The sequence below is a fragment of the Mus pahari genome, chromosome 1 (genome assembly GCF_900095145.1).
Source record: "Mus pahari chromosome 1, PAHARI_EIJ_v1.1, whole genome shotgun sequence".
Lineage (NCBI taxonomy): Eukaryota > Metazoa > Chordata > Mammalia > Rodentia > Muridae > Mus > Mus pahari.
Window position 1 is genome coordinate 116,039,932 of NC_034590.1, and position 22,228 is coordinate 116,062,159.

Below are 22,228 nucleotides of genomic sequence, written 5' to 3' on the forward strand. Positions count from 1 at the left end.
TAAAGTTATAAACCAAAGGTGCTAAAGTTATCTCTCCTCCTTAAGAGTAGAGACTTAAACGGACAGCTCTAGAACTCCAGCACCCTGAAGGCAAACTACTAAAGGTAGATTTTTATTAGACAAAAACTTTGCAACAGTAATTTTACCAATACATTATTATTATTTTACTGATGTAGAACCCAAAACTCAGAAATGTTAAATCAAGTCTCTAATGACTCAGCAGTGACTCGGCTGCAGGCATGGAACTCAGTGTCTTGCCACGCTCTCAGCTCTACAAGGCACTCAGCTCTATGATGCCTCTCTAGACACAGGCATCCCTGCTGAAAGGAGAGCTATAGATCTGAAGCATTTGTGCTCATCCACCCTGAATTAAGGGTTCCCACATCAAAATGGAAGATGTCCACGGAAACACCAAGTATTATCATTATACGTACCTGCTCTGTGTCACATAAGCAGTGGTTCAGAAATTGGTGCTGGGTGATATCATAAAATATTCTGTGCAGTTTGGCACCAAATTCCTGTGTGTCAGCTGCCTACAATAGGTAAAAAACAGGAGGTGCTGAACTCACTGGAAACCAAAGGGGAAGTGCTGTAGAGGCAAGAAATGTGACTTCTTTACTGTGTTCACAGTTATATCTCTGGGAGCTTGGGAGGCAGAGAAGGGTCTGAGATACTTGATATGTGAAATCCATATGTCTTCCCACCTAAGCAAGATTCTTCTACCAAGCTCTCTGTCCACAGCAGATGAATATTGCAGAGATCCCTCTGTCTCATGACTGGGTTGAAAAAGGTTCTCTTCCTTGAGATGAGTGAGAAAGCAGTCATTCCATTGAGCAGTGACTTAGGAAGGGGTAGGAAGTGTCTGACAAGCGTTTGGGGGAGAAGAGAACCAGAGAACACAGTCTACATCCAGGGCAAGTGGGTTCAGCCTTTGATGCCTTAGTATAGAACTGTGGATATCACAGTTCAAGAACACGAGGAACCTGCTAAAACCATACACTAAGTTAGAAAAAGACTTGTCTTTAGGTGGTTTTGCATGTCTGTAAGCTGTGTGTGTGCAGGTTCCTGAGAGGCTAGAAGAGGCAGTAATGTCCTAGAGCCGATTGTGAGCTGCTTGATGTGGGTTCATGGAACTAACTGTGGTTCCTCCGGAAGAGCAGCACATTATCTTATGACAGCTGAGCCATTTCTCCAGCTCCTAGCATTAATTTTATAGGTGATAAATTGAAATTAAGAAGTGACCCACTCAAGATCAGGAAGGACAAAAGCCAGGGCCACTTCTTCCTTCCCCATCATCTCCCCACACAAAGGTGAAGAGATGACTGAAAGGTACTTTGCTTATAAAGGCAAGGTTTCTGTGCTACTAAAGTACTTTTTTCTAGGAAACAATTTTAGACAAAACAAGATATCACATAAAGTATTAATTGAAGCACTATTTACATTCAGCAATAAATTACCAGTGTAAAAGCCCAACATTAGAGGAATGAATTATTAAATTAGATTAAGTAATAAAGTACACTATTTATTAACAAAATCAAATTCTATCCTTGTTGAAATTGGTAAAATTCAATTTTATATACAAAAATATAATTTCCTGGTTTCAACTATGCAATATGAGATGTAAAAAAATTAAAATTGTAGTAATAGAAATTGGTACTTAAGTTTTTCTATGTGACATATTATCTTTTAAGAAAAAAGTACATAAGCCAGGCAGTGGTGATGCATGCCTTTAATCCCAGCACTTGGGAGGCAGAGGCAGGTGGATTTCTGAGTTTGAGGTCAGCCTGGTCTACAAAGTGAGTTCCANGACAGCCAGGACTATACAGAGAAACCCTGTCTCAAAAAAAAAAAAAAAAAAAAAAAAAAAAAAAAAAAAAAAAAAAAAACATAAAAAAAAAAAAAAAAAAAAAAAAAAAAAAAGAAAGAAAGAAAGAAAGAAAAAAAAGAAAGAAGGAAAGAAAAAGAAAAAAGTACATAAAGATGAAGCAACAGCCAGACATGGGAAGCAGAGACAGGCAATGCTCTGTGAGTTCAAGATCAGCTTCTCCTACACACAGTTTCAGAACATGGAAAGATTGTCTCAGGAATTAAAAAAAAAAGGTAAGAGAGAGCAACAAATAGGGAATCTGTTATTTACTGACAATATCTGTTATCTACTGGCAGCGTCTGTGGTCTACGGGCAATCCCAACTGGTTACCATATGACTCCAAAGGAAGAAGGGAGACTAACATGCAATGAGAACCCATCATGCATAACCTGCGTTCAGTCATGGTCTCTTTTGCCACCACATTACATGTTCATGCACTAAGGGGTTTAAAAATTACAAATGTACTTGTGACAGCTTTGGGTGTCTGCGATCAGATCGTTAATGTTAACTGTCATCTTGACAAAATTTAGAATCAGCAGTTGAGGATTACTTCGATTACATTAACTGATATGGGAAGACCCTCCTTAACTGTGGGTGGGGCTGCTCTCTAGGCAGGAGGTCGTGAACTGTATAAAACGTAGGATGGAGTAGAGAGCTGGCATGCATGTATGCATCCATTGCTCCATGTCTTAGCGTTTCTATTGCTGTGGTAAAACACCATGATCAAAAGCAACCTGGGGAGGAAAGAGTTTATTCCATCTCTCAATTCTCAGGCAACACTCCATCACTGAGGGAAGCCAGGGTAGGAACTCAAGGCAGGGATCTGAAGGCAGAAACTGAAGCAAAAACCACAGAAGAACACTGCTTCCTTGCTTCCCATGGCTTGTTCAGTCAGCTTTCTTATATACCCCAGGACCACCTGCCCAGGGATAGTGCCACCCTACTACATCAACCATTAATCACGGAAATGCCCCACAGGCTAGCCCACCAAGCTGATCATTTTCTCAGTTGAAGTTCCTCCTCTCAGGTGACTCTAATTTCTGTCAAGCTGACTTAACACTAGCCAGCATACTGTATTATTATGACTACAAATGTGATAGGATCAGCTGCTTCAAACCCTTGCTGTCCTGACTTCCATGATGAATTGAGTGGAAATAAGCCCTTCTCCCTTAAGTTGCTTCTGTCAGAATATTTTCGCACAGCAATATTAGAAACCAAGACACATGCTGCACAGTTGGGTTCTGGTGAGGGTCCTCTCAGGGTCTTTCCCAATCAATCTTTTTCTGCATCCTCACGCTGCAGAAGGGTCAAGGCTTTCTCTGGAGACACATTTTGTTCTAATTTACTGGGTAGGGTGCCAAGACACACATGTAGAGGACAGAGCACAATCGGTGGAGTCTGTATTCTCTGTCCCTCATGTAGCTACCGATGATCACAGTAAGGTTGTCAGGCTTGCCAGCAACCCTGCCCACTACCATCTTAGCGCTCATGAGGCCACTTAATTAGGAACTAATCCTTGTGAGGTATTCTCCAGAGAAGACTGCTCAGATATGGGTTCAAGCCAATTAAAAGTCAGTATTAGCCAGCTGGTGACTGCACTGGGTGTTCAGGACCCCATTGTAGCCCCACGCCTTTCTCTGGGTGAATACAAAAATGATGTCCTGAGTTGACATACTTTAGTTAACAAGAACAGTTAGCCGGAAACAGAACTACAGATGTAAAAAAAAAAAAAAAGCAAGGTTAATACATTAAGAGACTGTCCCAGAACTATGGACTTTGATGGATTAGGTCTTTGTTTTAGCTTTGGTAGGTGCTGCTGTCTCTGTGCTGAGTTTTGCAGCCTGAATGGTACTTCCATCATGGAGTCAGATGTGCTAAGGTCTTAGAGCCTGCTCAGGTGTGGGGCCCTGATACAATCCCATTTGTTGCAACTGTCAGAGAACAAAACAGCCAAATGAAGAGCACAACCTAAAGCTCTTTTAAAAGTTTCCTGTAGGGCACACATCTTTAATCCTAGCACTTGTGATACAGAGGCAGGAAAATAACTGTGGGTTCAAGGCCAGCCTGGTCTCCATAGTGAGTTCCAGGACAGGTCAGGACCTCATAGAGAGACCCTGTTTAAAAACAACCAAAACCAGCTGGGTGTGGTGGCGCACACCTTTAGTCCCAGCACTTGGGATTTCAAAAAACCAAAAAAAAAAAAAATTATATATATACTGTTATTCTTCAACAAATTATTTCTGTTTTTCTGAGACAGGGTTTCTTTGTGTAGCCCTGGCTGTCCTGGAACTCTCTGTAAACCAGGCTGGCCTCAAACTCAGAGATCTGCCTGCCTCTGCCTCCCGAGGACTGGGTCTAAGGGCGTGCGCCACCGCACCCAGATTAGACATTTTTTGTGTATGGGTGCTTTGCTTGCATGCATTTCTGGGTACCACATGTATGCTTGGTGCCTACAGAGGCCAGAAGAAGGTGTCAGATGCTCTGGACCTGGAGTTACAGATGGTAATTAGCTGCCATGTGGGAGTTGGGCATTGAACATCTGGGAGAGCAGCTCTTAACTACTGAGCCACCTCTCTAACCACAACAAATACTTCTGAAAGCACCTGGTACTAAGTAGGATCACACTGGAAGTGTTTAGCACTGTATTGTGTTGTAAAGCTTGTTGCAGAGTGTCCCCTAGCTTCATCTGTTGACCCCATCCCCATCTCCTAACCTCAAGAGCCTGGAGGCACATCTTCCTGAAGCTGCTGCAGGTGCTGCCAGTCAGCACACTCATGATGGAATTCACAGCCACCGAGAGGGAGGCCTGCAGTCTCTGCTGAGTCTAGAGTAAGGGGAAACTGTTAGTCACCAAGTACTGGCTCTGAGAATGCCAAAGGGGTGAAGATTCTAGTCAAGGCAGTGACTAGACAGTGCCACCACCGATACTTAATAAGTTAATGACATGACCTTGATTTCTATGGTTTTACAACTCAAAACGTTCTGTTCTCTCATAGAGATAGCATAACAACATAGACATACTAAGAAAAGACAGCACTGGGTAGGGACTGGGGAATGTAGCTCAGTTGATAGAGTGCTTGCCTAGCATTCATGAGGCCCTGAGCTCAAGTCCCAGCACATAATAAACCAGGGATATAGCACATACCTGTAATCCCAGAGCCATGGAAGTAGAGGCAGGAGGATCAGAAAGAAGTCAAGGTCATTGTCCACTAAGAGTTTGAAGCTAGCTTAGACTATGCTAGTCTGTTTCCCAAACAAACGAGACAATGAGACATATTTGGCACTGAATATGGCTCACAGTTATGAGCAAGTGCTGCTCTTGCAGAAGGTCAGTTCCAAGCATCCATGTCAGACAACCCACAGCCACCTAGCTCCAGTGGCCTCTATGAGTAACTGAACACACAAGCACATAATTACAAATACTTTAATGGCACAAACCAGCTAGTAAAGATAATGGCAAGCAAGTGAGTTTCCTGGAGATGGCCCACCAGTCCGCATGGCTGCAAGGGGTACACTCTGGTGGGCATGGCCCCAGAGATGTTGTCCCAGGATTGCTCCTTGGGGCTGATGTGCTTTCTCATGCTTGTCTTTGCCATGGTCCTCATTTATTTGGCTTGGTGTGAGTGGACACCAGGAGACCCTCACTACCTGTAGCCTGGTGTGATTACTTCCTGGGTGATGGCCCACTCTGTTGGGCAAATTTCCTGCAGATCTATATGAAGATGTACTTTCATATAATAATGCTATTTAGATGTATTGATAACTTTATAGAATTTCTGGTTTGATTCAAATAATTTTAAGAAGAAAGTTTAAGGGGATTTTAGTTATTTTGACAGACAGATATAATATAAAGTTAGAATCAAGAATAGAAGTGCCCTCCTCATAGAATAGTAAGTAAAGACTGCATAATAAGGAGGGTGATGAACTTTCATAAATTACACTAAAACGGGAAACAGACTTGGGACAGATTTGTAATCAAGGAAAAACATTCATTCTAGATGAGATCCAAAAATGAAGCCAGGGGTATGCACTATGATAAAACAAGGCCATGTGAAACTGTTGCTTTGAACTTACACTGAGTGTATAGAATGAAACACTGTTTTGAACTTAGTATTGACAACCTTCTTTAACTCCCTTTTGTGTAACATTTATCTGTGAGGTAATTTTATAAAGAGCTTTTGTCTAAGAAGGTATAAAAAGGCTGAGAGAAAAAAATAAAGTGTGACTGTTGGGGCTTTGCTCCACCCACCAATATATGTGTTTATATATATGTATATATGTCTGTCTGTATGTACAACATACATATATGTATAGATGTTTGTGTTTACATACATATGTATGTATATATGCATGTGAACTTGTGAAACTGATGAAACAGGTCAGGCTCAGCCACTGTGCTTGTATGCACAGTGCATGCGTACTTGTGTGTGTGTGTGTGTGCGCGCGCGCGCATGCATGATTTTCTCTCTATTCTTTTCTTTCTCGCTGGCCTCTTAAGAGTTACAAGAGTTCAGAGTTTCTTGCCTGGCAGTCTTGTTGGCCAGCCCCAGATCCTAAGTTCTGTTCTATCAGCAGTGCTGACCCTGACACCCCTCCCCCAACTGCTGTTAGCACTACCCAATCATCTCAATGCTTTCCTCGGTAACCTGGAGGTCAGAGCTGGCCTTTAACACAGTACATTTATTTTTGCTTGTATGTTTGTTACTATGTATTAAGACAGGGTCTCACTGTGTAGCCCAGGCTGGCCTTGACTTCAGAGATTCACTTGCTTCCACCTCCTGAGGGCTGGGATTAAAGGTGTGTAGTGTGGGAAGCAGGTGTGGCCTTGTGAGCCAAGACACCCTGGTTCACTGCCAAGCCCCGTGATTCCCTGCTTGTTTACCAAAAACCTGATTATGTGCACCTGAGTGATTACACGCTACCCACCTGACATATAGCGTCATACAGCATGATATTGAGTCACTGGCCTATCAACACCCACCCTGTCTGTGTGCATGACTCGCGTATAGAGCGAGCGGAATGCTGATTGGATGATGAGTAATGAGAGACAGTGCAGAGGGTGGAAGGGGATAAATTGGGCGATCCCAGAATAAAGTTGGAGAAGCTGAGGAGAAGCTGAGAAGCAGAGAGGAGAGAAGCTGAACTGCTGTAGAGAGCTGGGGTGAGCTGTGGAGAGAAAAAAGGAAGCTACAGCGGGAAGCTGTGGAAGCTGCTCAAACCCTGTCTTGGTGTAAGTGTTGTCTTTGCCCCACCTCTGCGGGACAGAGGGGGCGCGCAGCAGTGTAGCACTCACTACACAGGGCTTTGATTCATTTTCATTTTATGTATATAGGTCATTTTACACGAAATATTTGTTTACCATGTGCATGCCAGCAGAGGCCAGAAGAGGGCATCAGATGCCCTAGAACTAGAATTACAGCCAGTTGAGCTGCCTTGTGGGTAGTAGGAATCAAAACGGGTCTTCTGGAAGAGCAGCCAATGCTCTAACTGTGGAGCCATTTTCTCAGCTCTAAAAATAAATCTTAAAAAACAAAATAAAGCAAATATTTACATTTTTGTGTTAAATGTATTGTTTGAGTCTATGGTATGTGTGGGTTTGCACATGTCACAGTGCATGTTTGGAGGTCAAAGAATAACAAGTCAGTCCTCTCACTCCACCTTAAGGAGGGTTCTTAGGATCAAATTCAGTTGGTCAGGCTAGTGTGGCAAGTGCTTTGCCGGCTGAGTCATCTCAGTGGCCCCTTACTTTGTGGCAGGGTCTCACACTATAGCCGTGGCTGGTCTGGAACTCATTTTGTGACTCAGGCTGTCTTTGAACTTTCAGTAATCCCCCAGCTTTCCAAGTGCTGTGATTACTCACGGATTACTATCAGACTCGGCTCAACTTAATGTTGGTTGGTTTTGTTTTGAGTTTTGCTCTTCATTTGTCTATTTTCTCTACAAAGGTGGGCACAGGAGTTAAGAAATGTATTACCAAAAGTGCACAGATTGACAGAACTCCGGCTGGGCACAGCAAGTGTGACATTATGAAAGAATTGGGAAAATTAGGGCAAAGGGTAATGTTTATTGAATCATCAGCTCCAGAATTCGTGGGATCAAGATGCACAGATAAGGAAAAGGTACAGCCAGGAGATGGTGGCGCACACCTTTAATCTCAGCACTTGGGAGGCAGAGGCAGGTGGACCTCTGAGTTCGAGGCCAGCCTGGTCTACAGAGTGAGTTCCAGGACAGTCAGGGCTACACAGAGAAACCCTGTCTCAAAAATAAACAAACAAACAAAAAAAAACAACCAACAAACAAAACCAATGAAGCAAAACATCAAAAAGGATGAGGCACAGTTGCCATGTTTTTAGTGTTATTGCTGTTGCTATTCAAGCACAAACTGGCTGCTTGTAGCCTAAATGAAAGCTTAGCTCCCTGTCCAGGTGCAGTGCTTGCTAGGACCTCAGCAGAGGCAGAATAGGAAGAGGTACCAAGGGAAAGGGGGGTCCAAGGCCCCTGGACTATCCATGCCCAGGCTGTCAATCTCTTATTACCTTGGCATCGTGGTGGTACAGTTGCCAGACCTGATCCACAGCTGACTGGATGGACTGTTGTACCATGCTGCGGCTCTCCGAGAGGATGGTGCTGAGATGGGTTGTGAGCAAGGTGTGGAGTCCTAAGAGGATAAGAATGTTAGGATCTGTGAGTGAAGATGACCACTGCTCACATGCCGTGACAGGACTGGGGCTGGGGGTAATGCTTCCTGGAAGAAGCCACTTCTATTACCTCTCCACAAATAACTACTTTTTAGACAGCCCCTCTCAATTCCCATTTGCAAAAGCAATTTGAGGTACATATACATATACATATGCACAGGCAAAACATTCATTTACACACATACACACACACACACACTTTAAAATGAAAGTTAGAAGGATCAATTACTATCACGGGGCACCACAAAGCTCTCTGGGGAGAGAATGTTATCTGTGAATTTATAAAGGAATGTGCAACTAGCAGAAAGAGAGCACAGATTAAAGGTTTGTCACCAGTCAGTGACACTGAGGTAACTTCACTCACCCGCACTTCAGTGCAGAAAATAGCATTTCTTATCTGCTCTCTCAGATATGTTGTCTAGATAAACTGAGATCATGCAAAAGGAAGTATTTTGAAACACACATGCAGTGTTCAAAGGGGGAAGAATTGCTGTTGCCATGGTGACGGAACACGTAGATTCTATTTTATATACATTGGCCTCAAAAGGAACCCAAAGAAATGAGAAGTTTTTGAAAGCAGACATTTAATTTAAAAAAAAGTTATTCCTAAAACTGTTCCTACCACCAGATGCTTTTGGCGCTGTAGCAAAATAAGGAGTTAATCATAGAAAGTTACCATGACAAGGTGGGCGGGAGGCCAGCGCCTGGTTTTAAAGACACACGAACACAGACTAAGTCTGCACAATCTGCCTCCTGAAGCAAGGAGCTCTGGAGAAGGTGTCCAGGGCAGTGAGGAAGGCTGGGGAAAGAAATCAAACGTGCCCTCGCTGTCCCTCACGGTGAGCCTGCAGAGGCCACCCTAGGCCGTGGAGGGTCTCAAGGAGGCTGCTTTACTTACTATGTAGCAGGAGGGGATTTTTAATTACTATTTTTAAAGATAAAAAACATTATTTATGTTTATCTGCATGTATGCATGTATGTATACATACACGCCTCGAGGTGCTACAGAGGCCAGAAGATGGTATGGGAACCTGGAGCTTGAGACACAAGCAGTTGTGAGCCATTTACTTAGATGCTGGGACCTAACTCTCTGGTCTTCTGCAAGACTCACCTTGCTCTTAACCACAGAACTCTCTCTCCAGCCCTGGCAATGATTTTGGTTTTGAGACAGGTTTCACTATGTAACTCAGGCTAGCCTAGAACTAGCCAAGATGGCTTCAAACTCAAAGTGATCTACCTGCCCTTGTCTTCCAAATGTTGGGATTAAAAGCATGGGCCATGCTGGGCAGTGGTGGTGCACTTTAATCAAAAGCACTTTGTAGGCAGAGGCAGGAAGCTCTCAGAGTTCAAGGCCATCCTGGTCTAGCAAGTGAGTTCCAGGACAGCCAGGGCTACACAGAGAAACCCCGTCTCATAAACAACTCCCCAAACCAAACAACAACAACAAAAACAGTGCATATGCCATCATATCTGGATTTTTATTTATTATTGTTTTTTAGCAGTGATTTTTTTTAACCTAAAAGTAAGTCTACTGAGAAGCTGCAGGCCTTCTGAGATATGCTAAATGGAAGTGTCTAAATTATCTTAGTACAACAAAAATGACAGGTAACACTGCTTTCAAGACATCTGAGTTCTTTGAGTATGTTCAATAGACTCAGTGTCAAACTCAAATTATCCTAGGGTTATCCTCTGGCAAGCATTTTACGATTCTAGGAAGTAACAGATCTTAAGTCTCAGGACAGCATTTAGCCTCTGAAGGGCCTTTGATATCACAGATCATGTTAAAGACTGAAGAGGGAGGCTCAGATGCTGTATGTGACTGGATTTTCAAACACCACCGAGGAAGCTGGCATCAGAGCTAAAAGGGAAACCAACTGTTTAATTCTACCCTGAGTCCTCTCTACTGCTCTGCTCATTAGTTTGTCTTTGTGCGCACATGCCCAGAACCCTCACCAAACCCTCCTCACTTGAGCCTCATAACCTGACTCCCTTTTCTTTCCACTCTTTTGGCCTCAATCAATGGAATGGGGCACCAAAGAACACCAGCTTCTCAGGGTTAAATGCCTGAGCACAGGAACGCTTCTCTCCCAGGGTATGTACGTGCTTCTCTCCCAGGGTATGTACGCACCAGGAAAGGAGCACGAGCCAGGGAGGCAGGTGGCAGGAAGGACCAATCTCATTTCTGACAACCACAAGTAAGCAGCACTAGTCATTGGCAGAGCTTCTGATCTGGGTTACAAGTCGTCGTGTCCCACCCACCATGCAGTAGGAACCAATAGCACACCAGGAAGAACACAAGAGCAGGGTTCTCCATGGCCCACAGAGAAAGGAACACTCAAAAGGAGGCTTGCAAATTTCCTGAAGCATGTCTATGCTCCAGTTCTTGTAACTTTCTTCAGTTTAGGAATGTATTGACCAGCTCTTAAAATCCAATTCCCAGGGTTCACTGGATTAAAGCATGTGACTAAAAGTTACTCAAAGACTTCTAGATCTCACTACCTCTGATCACTTGAAAAGCATGTGAACAATGCACACCACAAGCATTCTAGGTTTTTATAACAGAGCAAACGTACTGACTCATTCTTCACAGGGGAGCTGTGCATCTTCAAATGACCCAGGTGATTCATATGCGCGTGTTTCGTGGCCCACAAACTGAAGCCATCCCACTACCTGCGAGGAGGAAGACCCTTCGGATAGCACCCTAACTGCACGAGCACAGACAGGCCTCTTTCCTTGAGTCCATCTAGAAAGGCAGTGCTAATTCTTTACATCTTACACAGATTTGAACAGATGTCCCTTTCTTTCTGCACTAGTGCTTGGCACACCCAATCTGGCGGCTGCATTTTCCTACACATACCCCAGATTTTCGCTTGTGGTACTGGCACACCACTTTGGAAATCCACGAACAGGAAAAGTAGCAGAGCTGTTCCCTGTGCGTTCATATTCTGAGACTGATTCCCCTCAGGCGACTCCACTTTATAATTCACATCTGGAAGCACAGACTCTAAAGGGAAAGATAAAAGACAAATCTGTAAGGTAAGTCCCGTACACATAAAGTGAACCAAGAACCAACATCTTGACCAAGAAGGAACCACTAGGCCTAAATTTGAACATTCAGCTCCACTTCTGAATTTGTTTCTCCACCCACATGATGGCAACAAATAGAGTTCCATACAGAATATCAAAATAGCCAGGCATGTGCAATGCACAGGAAATAGCACCCTTGTGCATTTACTGTGGAAGTATTATACAACAAATTCATTTATTTCTTGTGTAATGTTTTCATTTCCTTGAGAAAGGATCTCACTAGGTGGCCCTAGGTGGTCTGAAACTTGTTGTGTAGACCAGACTGGCTTTGAACTCACACAATTTACCTATCTCTGCCTCCTGAGTCCTGGAACAAAGGCATGCACCACACACCTGGCCTCTTGTACACCTTTCTAAGGCAAGTCTGGCTAGTAAGAGGCCCGGGTCAGATTTAAATTTAAGTAATGGTATTCCAGGTAAGTTGTGTTACGTGCCAGGTGCCATGTTAAATTCCTTGTATGTTCTATCTCAAGATTTAGACTTCATAACTTTCTTGAGTAAGACCTATTCTTACCTTTTACAAATAAGAAAAGGGGCAGTCTGGTTAAATACCATGTCCAACATGAGCCTCTAACTGGTAGAACTGAGTGGTAGACCTTGCCAGATCAACTCCAAATCTGTACTTTTAAGTTCTAGCTGCACCTTTTAAAGTTCCATAGGGTAGCCTCATACTGAGGTGCATGGGGAGGAGTATCTCCCTGTGGATCCTAGTTAAGTCCTTTAAAAAACAATGAGGAGCAAGGGAGATTACAGCAAGTTGAGGACAGCCTAGGCTACACATTTTAACACACTGTCTCAAAAAGCAAAAAAGAAATGATTGAGAGAAATGAGGGTTGTTTCCTGTATTATTCATTTAAAACATTAATGGACCAAAGTTGAGACACAGTGAACTGTAGAAACAATGGAAATCAATACAGCCAGAGAATAAAAAGTGGCCCCTGGCAGTGGTGCCAGGTGATACATGCCTTTAATCCCAGCACTCACTTGGGAGGCAGAGGCAAGAGGATCTCTACAGGTTTGAGGCCAACATGGTCTACAGAGTGAGTTCCAGGAAAGCCAGGGGAAACCCCTATCTCAAAAAACAACAACGACAACAAAAGAGAAAATAAAGAAACAAGGAAAAAAAGAAAAAGAAAGGGGAAGGGGAGATATAGTTCAGTAGTTCAGATGGTAGGGTGTTGCCTAACATATGTGAAACTCTGGGTTCAATCCCCAGCACTGCATAAGCCAGGCATAGTGACACATGTCTGTAACCCAGCACTTAAAAGGTAGTAGAAGCAGAAGGATTAAAAGTTCAAGGCCACTCTTGGCTTCATATCAAGTTGGAGGCCAACCTAAGCTATAGTAAGATTCAATCTCAATTTTTAAAAAAACCCATAGATGAAGTTAGGCTTCCCTTCTATTTAGAACCCATGACACCCCACATTAAGACTGAAAATAATTTCCTCTCAAAACTACTTACTACTGGACTTCCCCAGGCTGCTTCCTCTCATCTTGTCCTCTGGATAATGTTTTCAAGAACAAAGAAGCTCCTCTAGAGGCTGGCTTCTTATATTATCCTGGAGATGCTGCCTATGCCAAGGTGCAGCAATCTTTTCATACTATGGAAATCCTAGAATACCACTTTCTCTACTGGCCATTTTCCATAGGGCTCAAAGAGTCAAACTGCGAACTGTAACCCTCCAAGACCTTAGCCACGGCTGCAGCCCACTCCTCAGTTGTATTCACTGGTCAAGTCATTAACCATCCAATTTCTAGTAAATGTGTAGTTTTAGTACAACTTAGCCCAAATTAACATGACTAGACCCTATATGAGTACCATGGCCAGCTTTCTAGGTTTAAGTTATTAAAGCTGGCATTTGTGTTACATTTAATTTCTTCTAAGTAGTTCTCTATTTATTAACACCCATTTCAATAGGAATCATTTCTCTTCCATGTACAGAAGAGTGGTTACTCCTTATCTACTGTTATAAAGCTCACAAACAAATGAAAGTATGTCAGAAACCTTTGAAGAAAGTCCCCAGGAAAAGCGTGAGAAATAGAGGCACCAGTGGAAGTGAGAGAACAAGGATCAGACTGCACTGGACAAGCAAGCTCTGACTAAGTTTTACTGTGGAGCACACTGCCTGACTCTACATGGACTCCCAAATGTGGTCAGATCCCATCCTATTGTCAGGCTAGCATATTGTCGAGTCCTATTTTCACCCGTCTGTTATTTACATTCATTTCTCTAACTCCTCAGGTTTCTAAGTTTTGGTACAAAATACAGATACATACGTGTATCCAAATTGAGATCCAAATTGGGCACCATAAACAAACTGTATTTCTTCCAGTCAATGAAATAAGAGGTATCTCTGAAGACAGTAGTACTTGACTGCCTCTGGTCTGATATCAGAGGCAGACCCAAAGGTCCATATAGAAATATGTATGGCTGTTAAAGAAAACTGTCAAACTTTTCTTTCAACTGTATACTCTCTTGTACAAAACTTATATCCTGACCTTGTTCACACTCCCAGGAATATATACATATTCTAGACAATTGCATGTTTATTTTAGCTTTTTTTCCCACTCCAAAGACAGATATGATACACCTGAGATTTAATGGGATCCTCAGATCTTTGTAGGGAGTTAATGAATGTGGGCTACATCTAGAACACTGGGACAATTTATTGATTCCTCTTACCATCTGATCATAGATCCGAGTGGCACCAGAGGCTAACTGCTAGGTTCTGGAGGTATGAAGATGAGTGCCCAGATTCAGTATCTATGCTCAAGTTTTCCCTTATTTTAGTATGTGGGACAATAAAACATAGCAAGTTTCAATATAAGATGCTGCAGGCCTGGACATAACTACAAAGAAGTATTTTCTAGAAAGTAACTGAGAAACTTCTCTCACTTTATCCATACCTATTCTTCAACCCAAACAAAGGCCCTGGAAAGAAAAGAATTACTCCCCTCTAGACTTGCTGTCTTCTGCTTATCCTCCAAACAGGGTTTCTCAATATGTATCAGCACTTGACACTTGGAGGCACAGGATCCTCGTTGGGGGAGGGGATATCTGTATACTTTAGACTGAAAGGTTTTAGAAAGTCACAGAACAAGGAAGGCTAACCTCTCAGAAGTCTCCCTCAACAGGCATTATCAGGGGAACTAAGGCCTCCACACTCACTGCTCAGGGTCAGAGAATGTTGAGCTGCTTCACAATGTGAAGGGTAGAGTATCTGGAGGGAGCTCTGCCTGTCCTGGAACTCACTCTGTAGACCAGGCTGGCCTAGAACTCAGAGATCTGCCTGCCTGCTGATCAAAGGCCACACTACTCAGCTTGTGTTTTACTTTTTACAACGATCTTCATTTTATTTGTATGAGTGTTTTTGTCTGCGTGCACGTCTGTGTAGAACATCCATGCAGTGCATGTAAAGGCCAGAAGAATGTTAAATCCTCTGGAACTAGAGTTACAGAGAGTTGTGAACTGCTATGTGGGTGCTAGGAATCAAATCCAGGACCCCGAGAAGAGCCACCAGTGCTCTTAATCACCGAGCCATCCCTCCAGCTCCGCACCTCTTTAAAGTAGGGTTTCATTTTGCTTAGACTAGCTTCAAACTATGTAGCCAAGGGTGACCTTGAACTTTCTGAGTTCACCTGAGTTCTGGGATTATAGGTATACACCTCTATACCCAGTTTATGTACTGAAATCCAAATGCAAGGCTTGGGGAACACTAGGCAGGCACTCTACCAAATGAATGATATTACCAGCTCTTAATTGGATGCTTAAAACCATTTACATTTAATATTAATACAGACATGGTTTTACTTAAATCTATCCCCTTGTTATCTGTTTTCCATTTGTTCTCTTTACTATTTTTAAATTCTATTTTAGATTATTTTATCTCCCTTTTGACATATTAGTTAGTCACAACTCATTGCTTTAGGCTTTAAAATCTTATCAGGATCCAACTTCAAGTGATATTCTAACAGCTGACAGACAGACAGAAACACACACACATACATACATACAACTTTCCTGATAGCTTTGTATTATTGTTATCAAGAGTTGGAGAAAAAAAAGGGGGGGACTGGTGAGATGGCTCAGTGGGTAAGAACACCTGACTGTTCTTCCAAAGGTCCAGAGTTCAAATCCCAGCAACCACATGGTGGCTCACAACCATCCTTAACAAGATCTGACGGCCTCTTCTGGAGTGTCTGAAGACAGCTACAGTGTACTTACATATAATAAATAAATAAATCTTTAAAAAAAAAAGAGTTGAAGATAGATAGGATCAAGATACATTATATCCATGTATAAGATTGTCAAAGAATAAAAATTGTAAGGGATTTCCTTAAGCATTTTTTAATTTTATTTTTATTTTTGGTTTTTCGAGGCAGGGTTTCTCTGTGTAGTCCTGGCTGTCCTGGAATTTACTCTGTAGACCAGGCTGGCCTCGAACTCAGAAATCCGCCTGCCTCTGCCTCCCAAGTGCTGGGATTAAAGGCATGTGCCACCACACCTGGCCCTTAAGCATTTTTTATAATACTGATCATTAGCGAATTCTTGACTCTTTTGAATGGCTGAAAAGCCTCAATCTTGTATTCATTGGTTTTGTTTTGGGGTTGGGGAAGGTCCTTGGAGGAAGTTTTCACTCTGTTCCCCAGGCTGGCCTTAAACTCCTGGCAATTTTCTGGTCCCAGGCTCCCAGGATTACAGGGATTACAGGAATGAACCATCAGGACCAGCCCTTGTCTTCATTTTGTGTGAACTTAATGTGTGTGCATGTGGAGGTCAGAAGACAACCTTGGCTGCCATTCTTCAGACACCATCCACCTTGTTTTGAGAGTATCTCATTGGCCTCAAATTAAGCTGGTCTGGCCAGCCAGATAGCCCAAGGATCCACCTTATCTCTGTTTCCTTAGTATTTGAACCGTGTGTGTGTGTGTGTGTGTGTGTGTGTGTGTGTGTGTGTGTGTGGTGTGTGTGTGTGTGCGTGTGCATGTGTGTGTGTGTGTGTGTACATTCCAGCCTACAGATGTTGCATTTAAACACAATTTCTGAGGCAGGTCATCAGGTAAGCAACTTACTGACAGTCACATCCCCAGCCCCTTGCCTTTATTTTGAAAACTAATTTTTCTGTGTATGCAATCCTAGGTAGATTACTTTTTCCTCTCTTTCCTTTCAGTACCTGGAAACCAAAACCAAAACCAAAACCAAAACTGATTCTGCTTTCTTCTAGATGTTTCCAAGGAGAAGTTACTGCCATACTTATCTCCTCTCTGTACTGTGTCCTGTTGCTTTCAGAAATTTCAGTACAATGTGTTTTGGGGCAATTGTTTTTATTTCTTACACTTAAGGGTTCACAGACAATGAATGGGTCTGCAGACAGTCCAGGTTTGGAAATTGATGGCTAGTATTTCTTTACACATTTGATCTATTCTTCTTCCCTTCTGGTCTCTAATTATGCATCACTAGCTTAGGCACCAGAAATCACCCAAATGTCATTGTTCTTTCGTGAAAGTTAGAGTCTTCTGTTGTGGTTTCATTTTAAGTAGTTTCTGTTGCTATCTTTAAGTTCATGCTATTTTTCTTTTGCAATGTGTAAATCTGCCATTAATTTTATCTGCTGTATTTTCAATCTAAAATTCATAATTTGCAGCCGGGTATGGTGGTGCATGCCTTTATTCACAGCACTCGGGAGGCAGAGGCAGGTGGATTTCTGAGTTCGAGGCCAGCCTGGTCCACAGAGTGAGTTCTAGGACAGCCAGGGCTATACAGAAAAACCCTGTCTTGAAAAACCAAAAAAAAAAAATCATAATATTTCATTCATAATTTGCATCTCTAGACATTCAATTAGGATCTTTTAAAATATATGTGTTTTTCCTTGTCTTTAATATGACCAGTTGTTCCTCTCAATGCTTGAATATGTGTGTATACGTTCATATGTGTAAGCATTTGTGTGGGTGCACATGGAGGCCACAGGTCAATATCGGGCGTCTTCTTCAATCATTTTCCATCTTACTTTTCGAGACAGGTCCTCCTGCTGAACCTGGAACACAAGGCTTTACCTGCCAGCAGCACTGAGGGGCCCCTGTCCCCACACCTCAGTGCTGATAACACATGCACACAGCCAGCCTGCGAGTGCACACAGGATGGGATTCAGCTCCTCATGCTGGTATAGCACTTTTGCTGATCAAGCCATGTTTTTTGTTTTGTTTTTGAGACAGGGTCCTAACTTATGTAAATTCAAGATGGCTCTAAACTCATGGAAATCCTCCTGCCTCACAAGTACCAACATTACAGAAGTAGTCATCACATCTGGCCAGTTGTAGGTGTTGAATGTCTCTGTATACTATCATCATTTCATCCGCTGATTATTTTTCCTTACTTTGTTCTTAATTTTTTCTTCTTTCCATGCAAGATATTTATTAAGTACCATATTATAAAGTTTATCTAGTTGAGTACAGGGCATTTTTGTGTCCTATAAAGATTCCACTTTTTAGTCATCTGAAAAACTACCAAGTTTCTTGTAAGTAACGTACATCTTTGGGATCTTGCCTCAAAGTTTGTCAGATGGGATGAGAGGGAAGCGTCAAGTCTCGAGCTCAGGAAATTTTTTCTGAACTCCACACTGATGTCAGAAATACGAATTTTTATTGGCCTGATAGGGACAGCAACCGTCATCCCAGCTTTGTGTGCTATGAATCTATGTATTCCTTCCTTCCTTTTTTTTTTTTTTGAGACAGGGTTTCTCTGTATAGTCCTGGCTGTCCTGGAACTCACTCTATAGACCAGGCTGGCCTCGAACTCAGAAATCCACCTGTTCCTGCCTTCCAAGTGCTGGATTAAAGGTGTGTCCCATTTTTTTTTTTAAATTAAGTTCTAGCTGCCGGACTCTCATATCATCTCCCCTCAGATCCACCAGACTCTAGGTATCACCATGTGTGCCTCACAGTCTGGCAAGACAATCTAAGAGTTCTCTTTAGAACACTGTTCTATACAACTTGTTATATAAAACTCTGGGAATGTGCACAGACATAGTATTTGTCTTGACAAAATAAATGGTCATCTACTTTGTGTTGAACAATTTTCCCTTATGCACAATTTGGGGGGAGTTCTATTTTCTTGGGTCATTGTAGAAGTCACACTGGACTTAAAATAATGGTACTAGAGAATGGACAGCATTTACTTTTCTCATGAAAATTAGCTGATAGGCCAATAAAGCAAAGCTTAGACTCATCCACATCGTGGCTGCCAATGAGCTGAGAAACAAAAGGCTGACTGTAGAGCAGAGTGGACAATTGATGAGCACAGAGGAAGCAAGGACAGATGCATAGTCATCAAATAAAGTATCTACTGCCTTGTAAGCAACGTCAAATGCCTATGGTTCACAATGCTCAGTTAAAACATTATCAATAACTGATTTATTCCACATAGCTAATCACCAAAAGCATGCCATGTCTGATGGTGCCAATATTACTGTCTGCTCATGGAATGTAACATGGGAAGTGGCACAGTACCACAAAATGAAGTCATTAATGCACGCAGCACACACATGTTGATTTTATGTGGTACCACAACATGATGTGGTTTATCTAAAAAATTCTCATTGTTACAAAAATAAAAACTTATAAAATTCATATTTTATTTTTTAAACTTTTTGTTTGTTTGTTTTTTCGAGACAGGGTTTCTCTGTGTAGCCCTGACTGTCCTGGAACTCACTCTGTAGACCAGGCTGGCCTTGAACTCAGAAATCCACCTGCCTCTGCCTCCCTATTGCTGGGATTAAAGGCGTGTGCCATCACTGATCGGCTTAAATTTATTTTTTTAATTATTTATTTTATGTATGTAAGTGTACTGTAGCTATCTTCAGATACACCAGAAGAGGGCATCGGATCCCATTACAGATGGTTGTGAGCCACCATGTGGGTGCTGGGAATTGAACCTGGGACCTCTGGAAAAGCAGCCGTTACTCTTAACCCCTGAGCCATCTCTCCAGCCCCAATTCATGGTATTTTAAATGAGTTTACAACTTTGTGCTAGACCACCTTCATAGCTACCTGGACCACAAACAGCCCACAGTGTGGGTCAGACATTCGTGTTGTAAGAAGCTTCACATCAATTATTATAGTTCTAAAACAAAATACCAACACTACAGTAGGAGAAAATCAGTCCATGAGATACTATCACTTTAAATCTGAGAGGCAAAGAGGTGTCTGGTTAAAAGAGTTGCCTAAATCACACAGCATGTGCACCCATGCCCCAGTCTCAACAAGACACCTACAGAACATCTACTAGCATGATAACCCAGGGAGAAGCTCACATGTGCAATCCCAGCACAACAATCAGAAGTCCAAGCTCATCCTCAGCTATATACTGAGTTTGTGTCTAGCCTGGTATATAAGAGAACCTGTCTCAAAAACAAACAAACAAACAAACAAACATCATTCCTTGCTCCAGTCTCTCCCAACTTCAGTAACACACATTGGTTTCCTTATTATATCAATTCCTTCAAGCGATGACTTTTGCTTTTCTATATACATAGCTTTAACTCAGGACTTATTAGTCCTTATTCCACTTAACTCATTGATTAGTAAGTACTAACTCTTCTCCTTTAGCACTCTGAACATGCTGTGAGGTACTCTTGCCAAAGCATGCAGTTGTTTCCCACCACAGAGAATGAAGGTCACATGACCTCATAAGGCCTGCAAGGTCTACCACACTCAACTCCAACCATTTCTTCTGGTCCCATTGCTACCTTTCACTGTCTGTTATAGTTTTCAGTTCCTTAGAAAATACTTCAAAAGCCTAGAATCATTTTGGGTTATGCTTTTATAAAAATCATACAAGGTTCTAAATAAATAATTCATATATAGAGACTTTGCTAAAATCAAAATTAAAAAACCCTTATCTTCAAAGGCAATTGGTTAGAACCTGCTAAAAGGATATGGAAACTGAAGAAATCCTGTGCAGTTGGCTGGAGAACCCCTTGGGGCTGGGGCACAGAGCAGCAGCCGGAGTCAGAGTCAGTTCTCCCAACAGGCTCACATCAGCCTTGGCATCAGGGATGAACAGTGGGGCCGGATGTCCTAGCACAGGGTGGATTCTGCTGCAGTGTGGTTCACTCCAATTAAACTTCGGTTTACTATTTAAAAACATACAAATTTAACTTTTGTTTTCAAGAAATAATTTAATGGACATTTAAAATTTTTCAACTCAGTATGTATCTGTCAGACAAATGGGCATTCCAAAGATTATATCTTTGCTCCTGTTTTTGTTCTTTCTCTGATAGTTTCTTATTCTAAAATTATATATTTTTAAAGATTTATTTATTTATTATATGTAAGTACACTGTAGCTGTCTTCAGACACTCCAGAAGAGGGAGTCAGATCTCCTTACAGATGGTTGTGAGCCACCATGTGGTTGCTGGGATTTGAACTCAGGACCTTCGGAAGAGCAGTTGGGTGCTCTTACCCGCGGAGCCATCTCACCAGCCCCTAAAATTATATTTTTTCCATTACAATTATAGTCTATGTGTCCAAGCATATGTTTCTGAAATCACTCAAAAATCAGCACTGTGTGTGTGACAACTGTGAGTGAGCAATTGGCTTAAATAAAGGTGGCTGCGAGGAGCTCAAGATGACTTCTGCACACACTATTCCTTCCTGTGTGTAGGTTTGAGAGAACAATGAGACTCTCATTCTTCCCAACAGAGAAGGTAGTTGATTTATGTATCGCTCAACACTTCTCTTCCAAACAGAAGAGATACAAGAAGAGAGAAGAGAAAGACAAGAAGGGGAGGAAAGAGGAAAGGAAAAGGCAGGCAGACCATTTCTAGCTTCTATCAATATTCATGCTCAAATTAGGAGAGAAAAGCAGGAGGGACAGTAACCTTGCCTTTACCTCACATAGCGCTGAAAGCCCACAACAAGAGTGATTCCATTGGCCAGTCTCAAGGTAGGTTCATTCTCTGCCCTGCAAATCAAACCAAAAACAAAATCTAAGTCATCTCTCAAATCAATCATGATTTGATTGTATGACTACAAATACCCAGAGATAACTGGAATTCAGCAACCAGAACCAAAAAATAAAAAATAAAAAATAAAAAAATCACAACCTTTAAGCTCATTCCCTGGGCTGATATGACTCAGCAGGTAAGAGCACTGACTGCTCTTCCAAAGGTCCTGAGTTCAAATCCCAGCAACCACATGGTGGCTCACAACCACTGTAATGAGATCTGACACCCTCTTCTAGTGCGTCTGAAAACAGCTACAGTGTATTTATGAATAATAATAAATAAATCTTTGGGTCAGAGCGAGCAGGAACTCAGCGAGCAGAGTTGACCAGAGCAAGCGGGGCCAACCAGAGTGAGCGATGTTGACTGGAACAAGCAGAGGTCCTAAAAAAAAAATTCAATTCCCAACAACCACATGAAGGTTCACATCCATCTGTACAGCTACAGTGTACCCATATACATAAAAAAATAAAAAAATCTTTTTGTTTTTTTTTTTTCAAGACAGGGTTTCTCTGTATAGCCCTGGCTGTCCTGGAACTCACTTTGTAGACCAGGCTGGCCTCGAACTCAGAAAT

General features: G+C 42.2%; 1 protein-coding gene across 1 annotated transcript in view; it reads right to left on the bottom strand.

Annotated features, from left to right (window-relative positions):
* C1H11orf80 (chromosome 1 C11orf80 homolog) overlaps positions 1-22,228 on the bottom strand; it is a 75,362-nt gene that overhangs the window by 10,769 nt on the left and 42,365 nt on the right. The window contains 7 exon segments of the mRNA XM_021208657.1: positions 435-533; positions 4,581-4,691; positions 8,404-8,525; positions 11,423-11,569; positions 13,930-14,077; positions 20,588-20,783; positions 21,542-21,678. Of these exon segments, the coding sequence (XP_021064316.1) occupies positions 435-533; positions 4,581-4,691; positions 8,404-8,525; positions 11,423-11,569; positions 13,930-14,077; positions 20,588-20,783; positions 21,542-21,678 (960 nt within the window).